The sequence below is a fragment of the Fusarium redolens genome (assembly GCF_020744475.1).
Source record: "Fusarium redolens strain MPI-CAGE-AT-0023 chromosome Unknown BKA55scaffold_13, whole genome shotgun sequence".
In the NCBI taxonomy this organism is placed as follows: domain Eukaryota; kingdom Fungi; phylum Ascomycota; class Sordariomycetes; order Hypocreales; family Nectriaceae; genus Fusarium; species Fusarium redolens.
The window spans coordinates 1,153,681-1,170,846 of record NW_025763676.1 but is presented as its reverse complement, the minus strand read 5'-3'; the positions used below and the strand labels follow the sequence as shown (position 1 = coordinate 1,170,846).

The 17,166-nt window shown below is 47.9% G+C and overlaps 6 protein-coding genes across 6 annotated transcripts; 3 read left to right on the top strand and 3 right to left on the bottom strand.

The window, feature by feature from the left end:
* Positions 1-324: 324 nt before the first annotated feature.
* BKA55DRAFT_596432 (uncharacterized protein) lies at positions 325-1,275 on the top strand (the record flags this gene model as incomplete). The annotated part of the gene is made up of 1 exon (XM_046195944.1): positions 325-1,275. One exon carries the CDS (start codon positions 325-327, stop codon positions 1,273-1,275), a length of 951 nt encoding a protein of 316 aa, XP_046046589.1.
* A 1,180-nt stretch (positions 1,276-2,455) lies between these two features.
* Positions 2,456-3,126, bottom strand: BKA55DRAFT_576452 (uncharacterized protein). Its single transcript, XM_046193480.1, has one exon. The coding sequence runs from the start codon at positions 2,928-2,930 to the stop codon at positions 2,712-2,714; it is 219 nt and encodes a 72-aa protein (XP_046046588.1). The 5' UTR covers positions 2,931-3,126; the 3' UTR covers positions 2,456-2,711.
* Positions 3,127-3,455: 329 nt separating this feature from the next.
* Positions 3,456-7,259, bottom strand: BKA55DRAFT_576451 (uncharacterized protein). The gene is made up of 6 exons (XM_046193479.1): positions 6,572-7,259; positions 6,358-6,522; positions 6,249-6,305; positions 6,112-6,195; positions 5,260-6,061; positions 3,456-5,204 (listed from the first exon to the last, which is right to left on the bottom strand). Exons 1-6 carry the CDS (start codon positions 6,885-6,887, stop codon positions 3,536-3,538), a joined length of 3,093 nt encoding a protein of 1,030 aa, XP_046046587.1. The 5' UTR covers positions 6,888-7,259; the 3' UTR covers positions 3,456-3,535.
* Positions 7,260-7,624: 365 nt separating this feature from the next.
* Positions 7,625-9,151, top strand: BKA55DRAFT_542367 (uncharacterized protein; the record flags this gene model as incomplete). The annotated part of the gene is made up of 3 exons (XM_046190479.1): positions 7,625-8,165; positions 8,217-8,329; positions 8,387-9,151. The coding sequence occupies 3 exons, from the start codon at positions 7,625-7,627 to the stop codon at positions 9,149-9,151; spliced, it is 1,419 nt and encodes a 472-aa protein (XP_046046586.1).
* Positions 9,152-9,154: 3 nt separating this feature from the next.
* Positions 9,155-10,706, bottom strand: BKA55DRAFT_693311 (Alpha/Beta hydrolase protein; the record flags this gene model as incomplete). The annotated part of the gene is made up of 5 exons (XM_046199899.1): positions 9,155-9,741; positions 9,794-10,001; positions 10,084-10,378; positions 10,431-10,536; positions 10,589-10,706. 5 exons carry the CDS (start codon positions 10,704-10,706, stop codon positions 9,155-9,157), a joined length of 1,314 nt encoding a protein of 437 aa, XP_046046585.1.
* Positions 10,707-12,752: 2,046 nt separating this feature from the next.
* Positions 12,753-17,033, top strand: BKA55DRAFT_678202 (uncharacterized protein; the record flags this gene model as incomplete). The annotated part of the gene is made up of 1 exon (XM_046198132.1): positions 12,753-17,033. The coding sequence occupies one exon, from the start codon at positions 12,753-12,755 to the stop codon at positions 17,031-17,033; it is 4,281 nt and encodes a 1,426-aa protein (XP_046046584.1).
* Between the last annotated feature and the right edge of the window lie 133 nt (positions 17,034-17,166).

The following is a 17,166-nucleotide window of genomic DNA, read 5'->3' as shown; positions in this document are numbered from 1 at the left end:
TAGCCAGACAAGAGAGATGAGAGACATGGCGCCCACACACACCACGCCACACCTCCCAACTTGGGTTGAAAGGAGACTCAAGACACACACCCCTTGCTCACCTTATAACCCTCAATTCCTCCCCCTTCTGTCTCTGCTTCTATTCTTCACTCCTCAGTATTTTTGGATCACGGCCTTTGCCTTCTGTCACTCCTTCACAGTACCACGCTGATAACACTCTCTTGAACCAACTTACCTTACAATCCTTATAAAGGCAAAAGGAAGTATTCCGGAAATACAACCGATTACCAAAAGCCGTCACTCTTCCAACACAAATCAGTCAAAATGAAGGTCTCTTCCTCCGTTGTCATTCTGGCCGCCGCCCTCGGCGTCTCTGCCCACCCCAGCGGCCACGCTCACCAGCGTGCTCACGCCAAGCGCGACTTCGTCGTTGCCAACAAGCCCGTCACCGTTGTTGAGTACGCTACTCAGGTCGTCACCGCTGACGCCGCCCCTGCTACCGCTGTCCCTGAGGCTCCCGCCTCTCCCAAGGTCGATGCCGACACCGTCCCCAAGGCTGCCGCCAGCGGTCCCGCTCCTGCTGCTTCCGCTCCTGCCAAGTCCAACAAGAACAAGGGCAAGAAGCACAACTCTAGCTCCGGCTCCGGTTACAAGCCTTTCTGCGGTGGCAAGAAGGCCAAGCGTGCCACTCTTGAGGACATTGCTGCCACTGGCAACACTGGTGTTCCCGGTGACTTTGGCTGCAACATGATGACCGTCGATGAGGATGTCGCCGATAAGTACGACTACACTGCCACCTTCAACAACGACCACGACTCCGAGAAGGAGTGTGCTTGCTGGAACAAGATCGGACCTCTGGGCAAGATCGACGGTTTCTTCGCGCAGAACGTTGCCTTGACCTTCACTGTTCCCGCCTCTAGCTCCCAGGTTGTTGCTTTCGACAGTGACTCCCAGGGCGGTTGCGCTTGTGCCAGCGGCAAGGTTCCCACCACTTCAGACAACCAGTGGGCCGGTACTTGGCTCGAGTTCGACTTCGGCAGCAAGCGAAACAACAACTGGTCTGGCGCTGACGCTTCTTGCCTTGTCGCCGCCGCCAAGAACCTTGACATCCCCGGTCTCCGAGTCTGCGACGCTGACAACACTTGCTCCACCATCAACCCCGGTGGCACTGGCAAGAACGCTTACCTCGGTGGCATGGAGGCTCTCGACGGCATTGGTATCAACACTCCTGCGAAGCAGGTCCGTCTCACTGTCGATATCGACTACTCCGCTTAAGCTATATCATAGTCTGTGGTTTGGTTCATTTGAGAGCTGGACCTCTGCGTAAAACTTGATTTTATAGAATTGGGCTTATTCTATCTATACCTGGTGTTTACGGTGCTCGGAATTTAGCTATCCAGGGCGATCCTGGATCTTGGCTTTGGGATCTATTATACCTTCTAACATATATATATTCATAGTGTTATGACATATATTCATTTCTCCTACTTGTTGATCTGTGACTGGGTTTTGTTGTGATGGAATGTCGTTGCTTCAGTTTTATTAATGTGTTGATCCCCCCGCCAATCCCCAGATTTTGTCAATCCTTCATGCCAAGTGATTCATTTATCGTGAATCCATCCCGATCGCACCAAACCCTGTGAGCGAAAGGATCACAACCCTCGAGAAAACGCAACTTGGATCAATAAGATGGCCCCCAATGCAACAACCAACAGTGGATGAGACCCACCATGATCAACACAATTTTCATCTCTTTATCGAAAGTCTCTGCCTTTTTCTTGCGTCTTTTTCTCTTCACTTGCAGTTCTTGGTATGTTCTCTATGATGGGGACATGACAATCAGACTTTTCACGATAGGCTGTGAGCTGCCCACGAGCTGCTCTGGTGGTGCTGCTAATGCAGGTTCAGCTTGTTTCAAGATAGGGGCTAGTGGGCCTTTGTCCTTGTTTACAGTGCATATGCACGCAACGCTTACGCGGAATTTGTTTACTTTTGTTGGTTGTACAATCAATAAGCTTCAATATATTTTTGAGACTATAGGGTCTTTGAGTTACCTCGAGATCATAATTACTCAGCTGTGACGAAGGTGGTTGAAAAATAGTGTCACACAAAATCATTAGAAGCCGTTCGTAGACTTCATTCCTCGGTAGCGGGCCGCACGACCACAAAGGCAAAGCCATGTGCTTGTCTTCCTCCAACGAGTAACTAGAAGAAACTTTACTCTTTAGCAGCAACCGCTGATTCAACGCTCGCTCGCTTCTGAGGCATAAACTTTGTTCTTGGGGCTTTTGCCTCCCAACGGCTTTCGGTACCTGAATCTTAAAGCCAATCAGAGCAGTCTATGCCCTGACTAGTACCTGGCAGATCACAACGTGGCGTGGGTGGAGTCAATACAAAGCCCTGCCCTACCCTACACGACAGACTTTGAAAGTGCGCTGACTCAATCGTGACAAGTCTTTTTAGCCTTGGATGTCACATGCTGTGAGACTTTTCTGTCTTCGTCACCTGTTGTCGTGGACGTTCTTGGCGTATACTTGTCTTTGACTCACGATGGGACTGTGGAGTGACTGTCACCGAGTAAGTGTGAGATGGTGGGGATGATAAGTCAAGATAGAGGGTTGTAAAAAAGGTGGAGGTGTTTAAAGTGTGTGCATCGCAGAGTAAAGCTTGTGATATTTAATGCAGCTCGCTCAGAAGGGTCATTAAAGGAATTATTGAGTTACTGTTGTGTAGTATTGCAGTCGTCCAACTGCCACCAAACAGTCATCGACACAGCCATACAGTCTCAACTGTTTAAACAAAACACTCCAAGATTCTGCAAAGAAACTTCTGGCAGAACTCATAAATCGCTCAAGATCAATATCTGCAGTCCAAGTCACTGACAGAAACGCTAAGGACACCGATATCGTGCCGTGGACCCAACTAGCCATGCGTCAAGCTCAGCGAGAAACCACTCGGGCCGTGGCGATGTGATGGGAACTGTTTAACTAGTGGCGAAGAACACCGAAGACACTTAATGAGCAGTACTTGATTCGTAAGGTGGAATTCCGCCTGACAGGCGGATTGCCCGCTGGACATGATTCACGGAGACCATTTAAGCTACTGGGGACTAGAATATGCAAAGAGAAGTTTTCATGGTTAGTGGGCTACCATGAACATGCAGTCCAAGAAGTAGTGTAAGCAATCGGCTGGAAGCAAAATGTCAACTTGTGGCACACCGTTCCATTGTAAGTCGGTGTTGTTATAGCCTATCGGAGGTTGAGTGCTTGAGAAACTAGCAGTGACTGCATGAGGGCCGTCAAACTTTAATGGTGTTTGTTAACACAGCATAGGCGTCGGTTCACCGATGCGGGAGTTGTTTGAACCGTTAAAGTATGCTTGGTAGTTGTGGAGGGTATTGAAGGCAGTGTTTAACCTACTGGGTTACATGTGCTTTCGAAACATAGGAAGCTGACTGATAAGGAGGTATCGATCAAGTTCAATATCTGATATGGTTACATACAGCATGGAATCTATAAGGCATCATCGCTTACGCTTAAAAACTTGAACTACCACAACTACTGCCCCCTCCACAACTCGAACTACCACCACAGCTAGAACTACCCCCTCCACAACTTGAATGTGAATTACTAACACTCGCTGCAGCGAGAGCAGCAGCAGTAGCCGCCTCGGCCACCCTGATAGTCTCCCCACTTGCACAGTCTGCTGCATTGCGTGTTGAGCTTCCACACCCGCTTGCGCAGACATGACACGGCTTCTCGGATGTTGGACTGAAGTGGGAGTCGCTGTAGCAGCCATCTACCTTATCCATGCCTATGTGGTGATGGGGCGCTAAGTTGATGATGTCGATGTCGGGTGTAGGGTTCGTACCTCCGAAGTCAACAAAGTTGTATTGCGTCAAGTCTGTGTGTCCGCTGAAACGTCGCTTTCGTAGATAAACTGGCATATCAGGTAGACCGACACGGCCGTCTCGCTGGAGTTCATACGCTTGGACTTGCTTGGCGCGAGTGAGGGTTGCCCACGGAGCAATAAAGAAATGGCTGTAAACTCCCGCTTCGTAGTAGTGGCTGCATGGCTGAGCACGGTGAATTCCACCAAGTTTGACTCTTGCTAAGGAGGGATCAAGGGTACTCTGTGTAAGGTCTTTGTGTAGCCATGCAGTGGCCTTTTGGAACTTGACTGACTGAGCCATGGCTGTGGCAGCTCGGTGAAGAACAGACATAGCTGAGAGCACTGTAAGTCTGTTGCGCATCCACGAACTTGCAGTGGCACCTTTGCCAACAGCTGTCAAGTCCTGATCAGTCAATGCCGGTCCGTACATGTGACGGTCGCGTGAGAGATGATGAGAGGATATAGACCATGAGTCGAATGGGAAAGCCCAAACATGCTTGGCAAGATTGCAATCACCGCATTTGGTAGGATATCTCCCATAAGCCTCTGTACAATCCCAAGGATACAAGTCCTGGTATTTATACAGCGTGCTGCCAAAAGCGCCCCAGTCATACCAGTACTCTTGATATGTATCGATGATATCAGACTCATCGTGTCGTCCGAAGTGGAAACGTAGAAGGTATTCTTCAGTGAGTCCAAACGGAACATCGAACTTGGTTCGTACACCTCGTCTCTTGTATCCTTCATCGGGGCATACAAAGCTCATGGTGTAAAGAGGAGACACGTCAGCAGACATGTCGCCAGGTTGTCCGTTAACAAGAGGCTGGAAGATCGTCTTGTCAATCAGTGAACTGCAGAAAGTCTGACAGTTGTTATGTGTTGCACTCCAAGCCAGCTTAACGTCTTGGTCCAAAAGTCGCTCTGAGATACTACCAAGATATATTTTTAGCCTGGGACTAAGTAGCGTCCTGAGTTTCTCTAAAGCTGGCTCGAGTAGTTTGTTGAGCAGTTGAATTTGATCAGACGTAGGTAATCCAGGATCGTCAAACGGCTGTTTGCAAGCAGCCAGGAGATCCCGGACTATAGAAAGTTCTTGCTCATGTGAAACGTAGTCTCCGCTAAAGGGCACACCGACGACTTGTTTCATGATGGCCTTGTATCTCTTGCGGCTGGTGGCTTTTCGTTTGCGTTTCCACACAGGACGATCCAGACCGCCTCCAATTGCGAGGTCTCTGTCGGGCATTGTCTGTAGATGGAACCGTTCGTGGAAGATAGGCATTTCTCGAAGAGACACGAGGGCGCCGCCCTTGGTGCTGTATTATCTGTGAGTTACTATTCGAATGGCTAAGGAAAAAAAGGAATACTCACTGTGAAACTCCGTTCTCAATGACGATAGGGCCAACACGGAGTGCCATGTGGACATTTCCATAAGGATACTTCTCAACGTACTTCCTGAAGAACAGAGGGATGTCTCCGTCTTCTGCTGCCTCTTCCGCCACGGTGACACTAGTCGAAGCAGGTGATCGATCAGTTGCATGCAAACTGGTCTCCTGAACAGTCTTCATCCTCTTGAGCCGTCCACCCCGAGGTCCAGATTCATTCTTCGACTTCGGCTCTTCCTCGTCTTCGAAGTCACTAACATCCCCCTTGGTAGAAGACATGAATCCGTAGGACCAGGTGTTCCTGTGTTTTTGCTGCTCCTCCACTCTTGCCTTCCAATTGGACTTCTCGATCTCTTTCTGAGACCGAGGCTTCGCTCCCACACTGCTTTGCAGTCCGAGATATTTGGCCATAGCAACCGCCTCGCCAAGTTGAAGAAGCTTGCACTTATCCTTGATATTGCTACCGAAGCCAGTGTGCCCTTCTGGCCAGGATATGGGAAACAAGGGCTCATCGGTGCTTGCATCATGGATTCTTTGACACGTACACAACTTCCTGCTGATCTCAGGGGTGATTGTCTCTGACAGGATGCAGTGCTTATAAGCCTTTGTATATGGGTCTTTTCCGTAGTAATGATTTCGATAACATTCTTCGCAGATTATGCCAGGATCGGAGCCATCATCGCTGCGAATGAACATGCTTCCTCGAACAACTTTCTTGCATTGTTTTCGCATGCAACGAAGAGGTTCAAAATTTGGAGTGAAGTCATCATTGAACTTTGAAAGTGCAACTAGTGTGATATGAGCAACGTAGAAGGGCTCGTGCCGGGAATAGGCTCACGTTGGGGAATGGCTGGCCTCTTCCAGAATCCGAACATGTCTGGAGGTGGGCGATGCTCAATCAGTTTTTCCATATCAAGAAAGCCTGATGATCTAATCAGTCATATTGTTCGAGTGTTTGCAAAGGATATCACATACCAGCAGCTTGGAGGAGGATCCATGCCCTATGCTCCGGACCTTTGAGCTTGGTACTGGCTAAAAAGTGTAAGTAGGTCTTCCATAGACGTCTGAGAATAGCGGATCCTACCTTGGATCGACTCTCTTACATCACCCTTGATCTGATCACTTGCTTGCTGTGTGATTCGATCTGATATGGAATCGATAAGAGCATCTCTGGCAAATTTACGCCCATACGCCCTGTTTTTAGTTGACCAATCTTTCATATACCGAGCCTGTTCCTGCTTCATTTTCCCTGTGAACTGTTACCATGATTTAACTACTAGAGAGAATCTCATACTTACCATATCGTATGGCATGTGCTCGAGATTGCTGACTGACTGAGTCAAGAAACGTATCGAAGCCATGGATGAGATCATCACCCTCGTCTTCAACCGAGACATCAGCGAATTCTGGCTGCTGCCACGCTTTAAGCGTGCGAACAATGTTCTCGAGCTCGGCTTTGACGCCATCCCAGTACAAGTTCTCAAGTTCTGAGAGAACATGGTCTTTCCCGGGGCCAACGCGGGTCCATGATATGTCAGGCGCAGAAGTAATATGGGATGAAGGCAGTGAAGATGCTGCGAGCACAGGAAGAACCTTTTGCCTTAATCGTGACATTGTGAATGACTTAGAAGAAGAACGGTTGTCGATGGTTCAAGCTGTATGTTCCGATAACTGTCGAGCGAATACGATCATTCTTATTCAACCGATGAGGTATCTCGCCGATATCCAGAAAATAGGCATCATCATTACTGTGTGGTCTCTAAGACATTCATCGTCGAAAGCCTCACAGACTGCCTTCTCGTCTGATGCTGCGCCCCAGCAAGGACCCTGTTTAATTAGTTCAGCTCGCCCGACTAGAGTGTTTCAACACCCAAAACAGCAAGATTGTCGCTGGAACTTCAGTAGACCACCTCTAAATTCCGCAATTTTGCAAGACATTTCCGCTAGTGAGGCAGATTAAGAGGAGAATAAACAAGGGGTTTGATGGTTGCCTGTGGATAATTACCTCTTGCCAAGGTATTGGACGCCTATGTTATGGTCAGAAGATACATGAATGCTCTGTCAAACTAGTAGAGGTGTGAAGTACCGACAGGGGTATAATGTTAATGGAAAATGATGATCAAGGCCAGCTTCATCGGCTCAGCCTTGCGGTTCGACTCATCTGATGCTCTAGTCGTCTTGGTATGATCGAGGCGTACCAGCCCAGAGGATGATATCAAGGGCTAACCGTCAACACCAAACCCCGGGCATTCTTTTGCGACTCAGACTCAATCACTTATCTACTTGGAAGACCTAGCGAATTTACTCACTTCCTAAAGCACTTCGCCTTCATACCTAGACCTCACTTGAAGATGTCGCACCTCATCGGTTATAACACAGGTGCCCTTCACCAAGCCAGCAGCGACTTCAACAAAGACATAACAAAGACCTACTATCCATCAGCCACCGACTTGGATGAAAATCCCATCATCCCCAGTCCAGACATCTTCAGCCAACTCGACGACTCCCATAAAGATAACCTACCCACCACAGTGCAATGCGCCGTTCATCTAGAATTGCTAGAAACCTTTCATGCGTTGCGCATCAAGATTCTCGACTCAAAGAAACTCGACGAGGCATTCAACTTGGGCGAACCGACCAAGAAGATCTATCGTCGCAAGTATATTAAAGGCTTGAAAAAGCATGTTAATGAAGAAGTTACACTCAGAAACACGTCGTGGGAGGCCAGGCGGGATAAGAAATGGACGTGGTATCTTGGAGAAGCAGCGCAGAGGTTTCTGGTATGGGCTGCAAAGTTCAATGCTTGGTTGACTTCAACGATGGGAAAAGACGGCGCCAACGATGGAAAGACTGGAATACCAATGACTGATTCCTCATGGCTGCCACCTGTGGGTGAGTATACCACTTCTTCCCAAACTGGCACGTAACTGACACTTCAGCAAGATATATTAATGATTTGGCATGCTTTCCTTCTCAACCCTTCTGACTATCTGGACTACTGCCGAAATCAAAACTGGGACTATCTTCCAAGAGTCAATTTCCCATGGAAGCTTATCGTGCGTTCATACCCGACAATGCCACCAACTCATTAACATGAACTAATTACTATATAGCACGGTTCAATCAGGTCGCAAGGCCCCATCCGTGATGCCTGGGTAGTCACTGGAGAGACCTGGGAAGTTCCCGAAGGAGAAGCAGTCATTCCAGGCAATCTCCTCAAATCAATTATTCAAAGAGGCAACATGCAAACACAAGATATAGGCAAGCCATATGCTTCTCGCTTCATTGCCAAACTCGTCGACAACGTTGAGCGCCAACGCGTCTTTGTCAAAAAGATGAACGCTCATCTATGGATACGAAGCCCAGCGTTGCAGGGGACACTTCGTCGAGCAGTTGAGAGATACGAAAGGTATCTTAGGCTTTTTAAATTCTACCCTGGCAAGATGCTCGTTCCCGCACTTGACATCGACCTCGTTTGGCACACTAGCCAACTCTCAGCAACAGCGTACTTGAATTCCATGGAAGCACGTTGTGGCCGCTTCATTAACCACGATGACAAGATCGGAAAGTCGAAACTGGCAGTCGGAAATGATGAGACCCAGTCTCTTTATCGGGTCCGTTTTGGAGAAGAGTACACGGTTTGCTTGTGTTGGGAGTGTCAGGCTATTATGTCGGCTGTTGAGGATTCTGCTGATGGGGATGAGTTTCTTGGGGAGTCGCCAACTCCAGGTTTTGCTGAGACCCTCGTTGATAAGATATTGGCTGATGTCAAGTTTTATCGGGCTGTGGAATCTGCAAGACGGAGAAATCATGTGAAGTTGCCAATTCGCCCAGTGGACAAGAAGGATTCTCATAATTGGCCATTCATTCCTCAGTAAAAACTATTCTTGGTCAAGAAGTTTATCCTTATAGTCTCCGTCTGGCTCCCAGGCTGACCGATTGTTGAAACGTCCCTGTTCTAGAGCACCGATCCTTTCTTCGTAGAGTCTCTTGCCATGAACAGCAACTCGGCAGAATAGCAACTTTTGGAACTCCGAAGTACTTACTTCAACTGCTTTGAGACTTATCTGGTTGTCAACGAAGCGCGTCAGCAAGATAACCCTGGGTCCGACATGGTTGTAGACAGGCTGCGGAAAGCGCCAGAAATTTGATTCCTTGACAGGAAAGTCTTCAGACTCGTCTGAAAGACGGCGTTTCTCATCCCTAGTAGCTTCCAAAGCAGCGCTGACTATCTCCTCGCTTGTTTCAAGCTCAGAAATATTTGCTTTCGGTGGCAAGTCCAACATAGCTCTGGCGACATCTACCAGAGATAAGATGTATGGTTTGTCGGCTCGAGTTACCACATCGAACTCATTGATAATGTTGACGCATACGGTTCCATTACTTGGGTGAAATATGCCGTGGTCAACGGGCTGAGTCAAACAAGGGGGCGCACCAAACGTTATGCACGAGAAGTTTGCAGACCGGCCTGTATCTTGTAAGATAATTTCTCCTGCCCCATGTTTGTTCTCATAACTTACTTAAATCTTGGTCAGATATATGGCGAAGATATAGCAATTGTGATACAGCTCCGCCGGCGGAATGTCCTGTAAAAAGAATATGCGGTTTTCCCCCACTTGTCTCATAAAAAACCTCCAGGTATTTATTGATTATGTTTGTAACAATCGAGTCCAGAGCTCGTGCACTATTCAGGAAGCCAGAATGGGCTCTGAGGCCCTCTATGCATCCCTTCGACCATTAGTTGGGTGAAGTCTTGAAGGAGACGGCATCAAAAGGGCTTCCTATCCAAAAATGACAAAAGAGAACTCACAATGAAACTTTCGGTCGTCCTGGGCTGAGCATTGGCATTAACAATGTGGTCCATCTTACTGGCACTCCCACGTATCGCAAGCACCAGAACCGGTAATGAATCAATTGTCCCTGAACCTGCCTTTGCCTCGACGACAGTTGATGTAATGAGCTTGACGGTTCCGGCGAAGGAGCTATCGACTACTTGATCACGGCGAAACGTGCAGTAACTGGTATCGGCCATGATGCCCTCCAGGTCATAAGTCCCACGAGCACACTTCCAGGCCGCGGATATGAGCTGGACTTCAGCTTGAGACCTATAAAATCGAATCAGAATGTTATGTTCGCAATGTCAATGAAAACACTCACGGGTTCCATTCTATTGATTCGTCATCGTTGACCTTAGAGTTGGTGTACTTGGCTGCTTCTTGATCTAGACGTTCAAGCAGCTGCCGAAGTTGCTCGTTCAAGCTACCTAATGGTCAAGTCAGTGGGTGTTGATCAGCTAGGTCAGATTTATAATTGACCATTTAAGTTGATCTCGCTCAAGGTATCAGTCAGAGCGCTCGATAATTCGTACCCAGCGACTGATGCCCCATGTGTGTTGTTGACTGAGTATGCGATCTTTGAAGAAGACGAGCCCATGATAGATTGCGAGTTTGTATGTGAGATATTTTTTGATTGACTTGGACATGGATCTTGTTTTAACGAGTGGTTTATGCGGCGTGTGGTATGAAGTGCTGGGTTGACATTGTGCTATAGGAGGGAGCTAGTTCCGCCGCATTGATGGAGAGGATCAACACGATTAAAAGCACAGGCGTTGAGACCTCGTGACTGCTGACGCTGCGCCTCGAAATTTATACAAAACTGCTTTTGTCACCGAAGAAGGTATCTTCCAATACATTTTTGGTATTGATCTGCGAAGATGAAGATCATTGTCAGGTGATTATTGATCTACACCAGAGTTGCAGTCTCTCAATTTAGCTCCAGATCCAGCCCAGAGCCGTTGGAAGATCAATATCTCGGCAGCCCGAGCTCTTCCGTGGAATCAGACGACACTAGTGACATTCGAAACATCGCTTGAATTGAGTTGGGCAAGTCTTCGCTTCAGATATTTTTACCAGGTCATGGGGAGACTGATCTGAAACCTCTTGCGAAAGCTTCCGGATTATCGGGAGTAAGGCATTGATGCTGGACGCGAACTCATTCACAGTAACCAGTTGGATAATTGAAGTGTATTTCTTTACTGGCTTTCAAGCAACTGCACTGTGAATCCAGGTGTGGCTATGCTCCAACACCAATAAAACACAACCTCACACCTTTGCTGGCGACGACAACACACAAGTTGAAATGTCTGTCTCATCCTTGTCGCTTATTAGAAAAAGTGTTATATCTGACGACGCGATAATTGCAGCATCAGCCTGACGGGGCACTTTCGTCCTGTTAATTTACCAAGTCCAGGGCAAGAAAATAAATGCCGCTCACCACGAGAAAACGTTTCTTGTCAAAATGTTTGGTTTACTACCAGACAGGCATCTGCAGCGTGTTTAATTGAACAAGGCAAGGATTTATTTTCCGGTGATAATCATCAGCATTGCCATAACGCGCCAAGCTATGGGAATGTATAATTTCGCCTGTGAGTGATTTGTTCAAGCGCATGGATGGCAGGGGTATCCTCACTTTATGCAGGCAAAGTCCCCCATTCCATCTGGGGAACACAACGTCTTTTTGGGCAATTCACCCTGAGCTAAATGCTCACGGAACGATAGTGTCCTCCTTGAAAGATATTTCTCCGCGCATGTAACCACCCTTGTCCATAACTTGCGGCTGCTAAGAAACAGCAACTGACGGTTGACCGCAGTCCTAAACGCCTCATCGCAAGCGACGAAAAACATTGAAATCATAGGGTTGCAGTGCTATCGAATACCCTGACCAATAATTGAAACTTACGTCTGCTGTGCTGCCAGGTCTTCGGAACCCAAGGAGAATAACCCCTGTTGGCCCTGTTTCATATAGACTCGGCTTATCCTCTTGTGGGCTACCGTCTCCTTATGACACGGAGAAGCAATGACATTTTGAGGCTCCTCCGACCAAGACATGGGACGGGGAACTGCAGACATGCAAGTGCTCGCCTGCTTGGCCTTGTAAAACTGTATTATAGTAGGGCATTAGCTCTCTGTTACCTTGGGTACTCCCTATTCTAGGTATTCTACTCTGCTGGCATTATGTATAGAGTAGTCTACTTATGCAAACAAGGAAGGCCTTGATATCTATCAATCATCCAATGTGATTTGTCTCTTCTCTTCTTCTCCTTCTCACTGGCATCTAGTCACTTGCACTTCTGTCTGTTTTTGCTTCTTGCTTACCTACCTTACGTCTTTCGTTAAAAGTTTCTTCCAATTGTTTTCCAGTCCTGGCCTTGGCTGCATTCATTCTTTTGTCCTCGCCGCTCTCTTTCTCTTCCACTTCTGATACGTTTCATCACGTCACGTCTGCTTCAATTCCATTTCACGAGAACCTGTTTTACGACTTATTCTGCTACGACTTCTCTCTCAACATGGCGATATAGAATCCTGGGGAAAACTCCACGGTAGCATATTTCAGCATCATGGTTTTGCTGCCAAATACCATAATGACCCGACGATGCACAATACTGAATACTCTAGATAATCACACAACTTTCTAGCGACGATGGAGTCTCAAGCGGAACAAAGTACGAAACTTCCTCGTCCAATGATACGTCAACCTGTTGACTCGTACCATCGACATATCCGCGCCGTCCATGGAGTCGACAATTCTTCAGAGCCAGGATCTTCAAGTGGCTTGGGAAGATCAGACTCGCGCCGACTTGGGTCAGCTTTTTCAGGCTCCCAGCACGGAAACGTCGCTTCGTTCTTCGATTCCGAAAGATTGGCCAGTTCTGCTGCTCCGTTTGATCCAAGTAATAATCCTTCACCAACAAGAAGCAGTGGAATACGATGGCCTTTTCTAGGAAGCATCAAATCGCGGATGAGCCAAGCTTTCCCTGATTCACCGCACCTTTCGCCCTCCGAACCTACTCAAATTGATTTACCATGGCGTCCAGTCCTTCTACATCGACGAATCTTGGCCATCTATGCTGTTGTGTTTGTTGCTCTGATAGCAGGAGTGCAAGTCGCACTTCAGTTATCTGAATACAATGGCGGTCTTCACGAGTCCGACGATCTTTCAAGATATTTGTGGCAATATGGAACAACTATAATATTTATTCTCGTGGCTGCTTTCTGGTACAGAGTTGAGTTCCAGGCTTCTGCTTCCATGCCGTGGATCCGCATGTTGAACACACAAGTTGAAGCTGATAAGTCTCTCTTGCTGGATTACGTTTCTCTTTCTGAACCGGTGGCCGTTGTCAAAGCAATTCGAAACAAGGACTGGCTAGTAGCGATTCCAGTCATCGCTGGTATAATCTTCAAAATAATAGTCATTCTCTCCGTGGCTTTCATCACACCCAAAGTCACCACGGTTGCCAACCACAAGATTACTACAACAATTCAATCCGAATTCTCCAACAGCATTTCCGGACTGGAAGACGTTGGGTCTTTGCCGTACTTCACTCTTGCCGCTCTGGCAGTTGACAATATCACTTTTCCAAACGGAGTTACATCTCGAGCAGCTTACACGCCATTTATAAGCGATATCCCCGAACTTAAACAGATCACAGCAGGTGTAGATGGTTTTGTCGGTGGCATGGATTGTGAAGAAGCCGAGTTAACTTTGGACTCAATGCGACTACAGAATGGGAATGCTCTGTTGTTGAACATGACACTATCAGATGGAACTTGTTCCTCAAAGCAAACGATTACAAGCACGAAACTCGTCAACACGAGGAACGAAGACCTTTCGAGAGGGTTTCTTGCGTTCCAGCCGGGTAGATGTGGAAGTTCTGCGAAGGACGATGATCAGCGAATAGCTGTCATGGCTGGTGTTCTGGATCTCGATATCGATCAGCTCAAGCGCCAGTCAAGGACATCGAACAATCGCCTTAGTGGTAAAACATCGTCATCTGCTGCATTTCTATGCAAACCTAACTACATGATTACAAGGATAAAGGTTTCCAAAACGCCCGAGGCCGTCCTCTCAGCCAAACCCGACCGACAGGCGACAAATACCACCCTAAGTCAAGTGCCAGCGTGGACTGTTGCTCGAGCTATATTTGACACTCTGAATTCCGACCAAGGGACAGAAATGAAGCTATTTGCAACGTTCACGAACTCTTCATACAGCCAACAAGCCATTCTTGATACCGACGAAGCTATGTCAGCTGCCCTCGTGTTGAGCTCAAGGGATGGAGGGGATTTGCCTAATCTGCAGTCTTTAACGGAGAACGATACTTTGAGAAGACTTTCCGAGGATTTCTTCACTCAGTATTCGGCCCTCATTGCTCGATATGCCATGATGGAGCCATCATCAAGCACTTCAACAGCTATTGCGAGCTACATTGAACGCCGTATTGTTGTAAGACCGGTGCCAGCATACCTCATAACGGCATTCCTCGCTATCTGCTCCGCTTTGGCAGTATCGACAATATTCCTAGTTCCAAGGAAAGGCTTCCTCCCACGAGATCCCAGCACGATAGTAGGAATGGCTTCAGTTGTGGCACATAGCCATCCGCTAGTAGAATGTCTGAAAGGCATGGGAGCTGCACCTAACAAGGCTTTGAGAGCAAGACTCGATGGCTCGACCTACTTGAGCGGAGCTGAAGGTCACGAGAAGTTGGAGAATCCCAACCTGGGCTATTACCACGTCTTTGGAGGCAACGCACCTCCTGCGAACATTCTACCACGACGATTCGACTCCTCAAATTGGAGGCAACCTGTGACATTACATGGACTAATTCGGTTGATCTACATCCTTATTCTCGCTTGCATCATAATAGGATTCGAGGTCTCCCTACGAGTGTCGCAGAGAAATGACGGGCTAAGAACGATGAAGGACGATGGAGCGTACATCGCATGGACTGTTGTACCAGCCTTGGTGCTCCTATTAGTGGCTATGTACATGCTTTCTTTAGAATGGTGGACAAGACTGCTCTCGCCATTTTCGCATCTCTCACGCCAAGGAGAGTTTGGGGAAACCGTCGGGCTGAATCTCGTGAATGCATTGAGGCATGTCGCGTGGTCAAGGGCTCTAAAGATCCGAGATATTGCTGCCCTGGCGGCCATTTCTGGTGGCTTTGTTGCGCTTCTCATGGTAGTCGCAACTGCTCCTCTATTTGAACCCATACCAGTCGGACAAAATACCAGTGTCGCTCTTCGCACCGAGGACTTCTTCGCCAACAGTCTAGCATCCTCCAACGATGATCCCATCTGTACTGACTGCACCAACGATACCATCATGGCATCACTAATACTTGCCGGCGACGCACCATATCCCCCCTTCACCTATGCTAATCTCAACGTACCGAATATGTCACTAGCCGAAGCGGTTGAGGGTGACGATCTCACGTTCAGTGCACGCCTTGCAGCAATCCGCCCAAACATGTCATGCCGACTATACCAGTCCGACGAGATTTCCACCAATCTCACCCTCGAGTACAAACTTGACGACAGGATAGTCAACCCACTTCGTGTCGATCTCGAAGGCGAGACCTGCCGAGGAAATGGAGAGCGAAATAGTAGTAACGCAATCATTGGAACGACAATGAGCTCATTCCCTGCGCAGAATGGCAGAAGTTTGAGTAGAGGTACACTCTTCGGTGTCGGTTTGAGAAAGACAAGATCATCGCCTCATTGTTCAGACTGGCTATACATATGGGGAGAGCTGGCCGATGTGGGCAGTAGTGACATGTCAGTGAGCAGTATCAACGCCCTTGCTTGTAACGAATCCATTGAAGCAGTTGATGTCGACGCTCTTTTCCACGGACCCGGCGATCTACACCTCTATCCGGACCATCCTCCTATTCCAGTCGAAAGCACCGTCCAGGACACGACTGTCGCCATTCCAGAACTCGATTACTCAACGCTCATCAACGTAACTGCAGATGGTCTCCTTGATACCTTTTTTGCAATGTTGAACGCATCTCAGTTCGCTGTACCCGACAGTACGTTCGGCAGCTCAACTCCAAGCGCAGCAAACGAAGTCCAATCTGCTATCTTATCTCAGCACGGAATCATAAGGGCGCAATCGTTGAACTTCAAGAGTCGACGACATTTGTCTTCAAGAGGGACATTCCCAGTCGCGGATGGGACAAATATTGTCAGTGGTATCGATCCTGATGAGCCAGTTTCTCAGGCTGTTCCAGTAATCAGTGGAAGTCAAGTTACAGAGAGTGTTCGACTTCGCCAGGATACGATTGCCACGCGCATTCTACAGGGCATCGTGGGTGCACTGATGCTTCTTCACATCATCTCGTGGATCTATTGGAGACGGATTAGGCTTCCTCGATCGCCAACAACCATTGCATCTGTTACGGCACTTCTCGTTGATGGCAATCTTTTCAAATCACTACCCCGAGCCGCACAATGGCAGCCAGACAGCGAGCTTGAAGCCATTTTCACCGAAGGAGATACCCCGCAACGATTCCAACTTGGATTCGACCGCAAAGGGCGAGGTAGAAGACGTGATGGCCGGGCAAAGAAAGAAGAAGGCGACTTCGGAATCCGTGCAACCGTTCCCAAGGAGTATATACCAGAGGAAGTGGAAATGAGACCTTTGCCCCCTCCAAAACCACCACCAAAGCCGGTGAAAGAAAGAATCGGAGTGGTTCGTCAAGGAACGGGATTGCTTGGGGAAGACGGTACCCAAAGGAAATCGGTGCTGGTCACTAAAGGACATACGAACAACTCAAAATCAAAGAGTTCAAAGGGCTCGAAGGATTCGAAGGATTCGAAGGGTTCCTCAGGGAGAAATGGGCCGAATAGAAAGAGATCCATCTCATCAGCATTGAGTGTGCCCAAGGAGATGGTGAAAGTATGGTGGGCGGGTGGAAGTTGAGGTTTTAATGGCCTACGAGAGGATGGAAAAGTATAAAGATGATTTGATACCTCGTAGATTAGATGCATGTAATGATGATAATTTAGATTTCTTTCTTTAACGATCATGAGTTGGCACTGGTTCTTTGATAGCT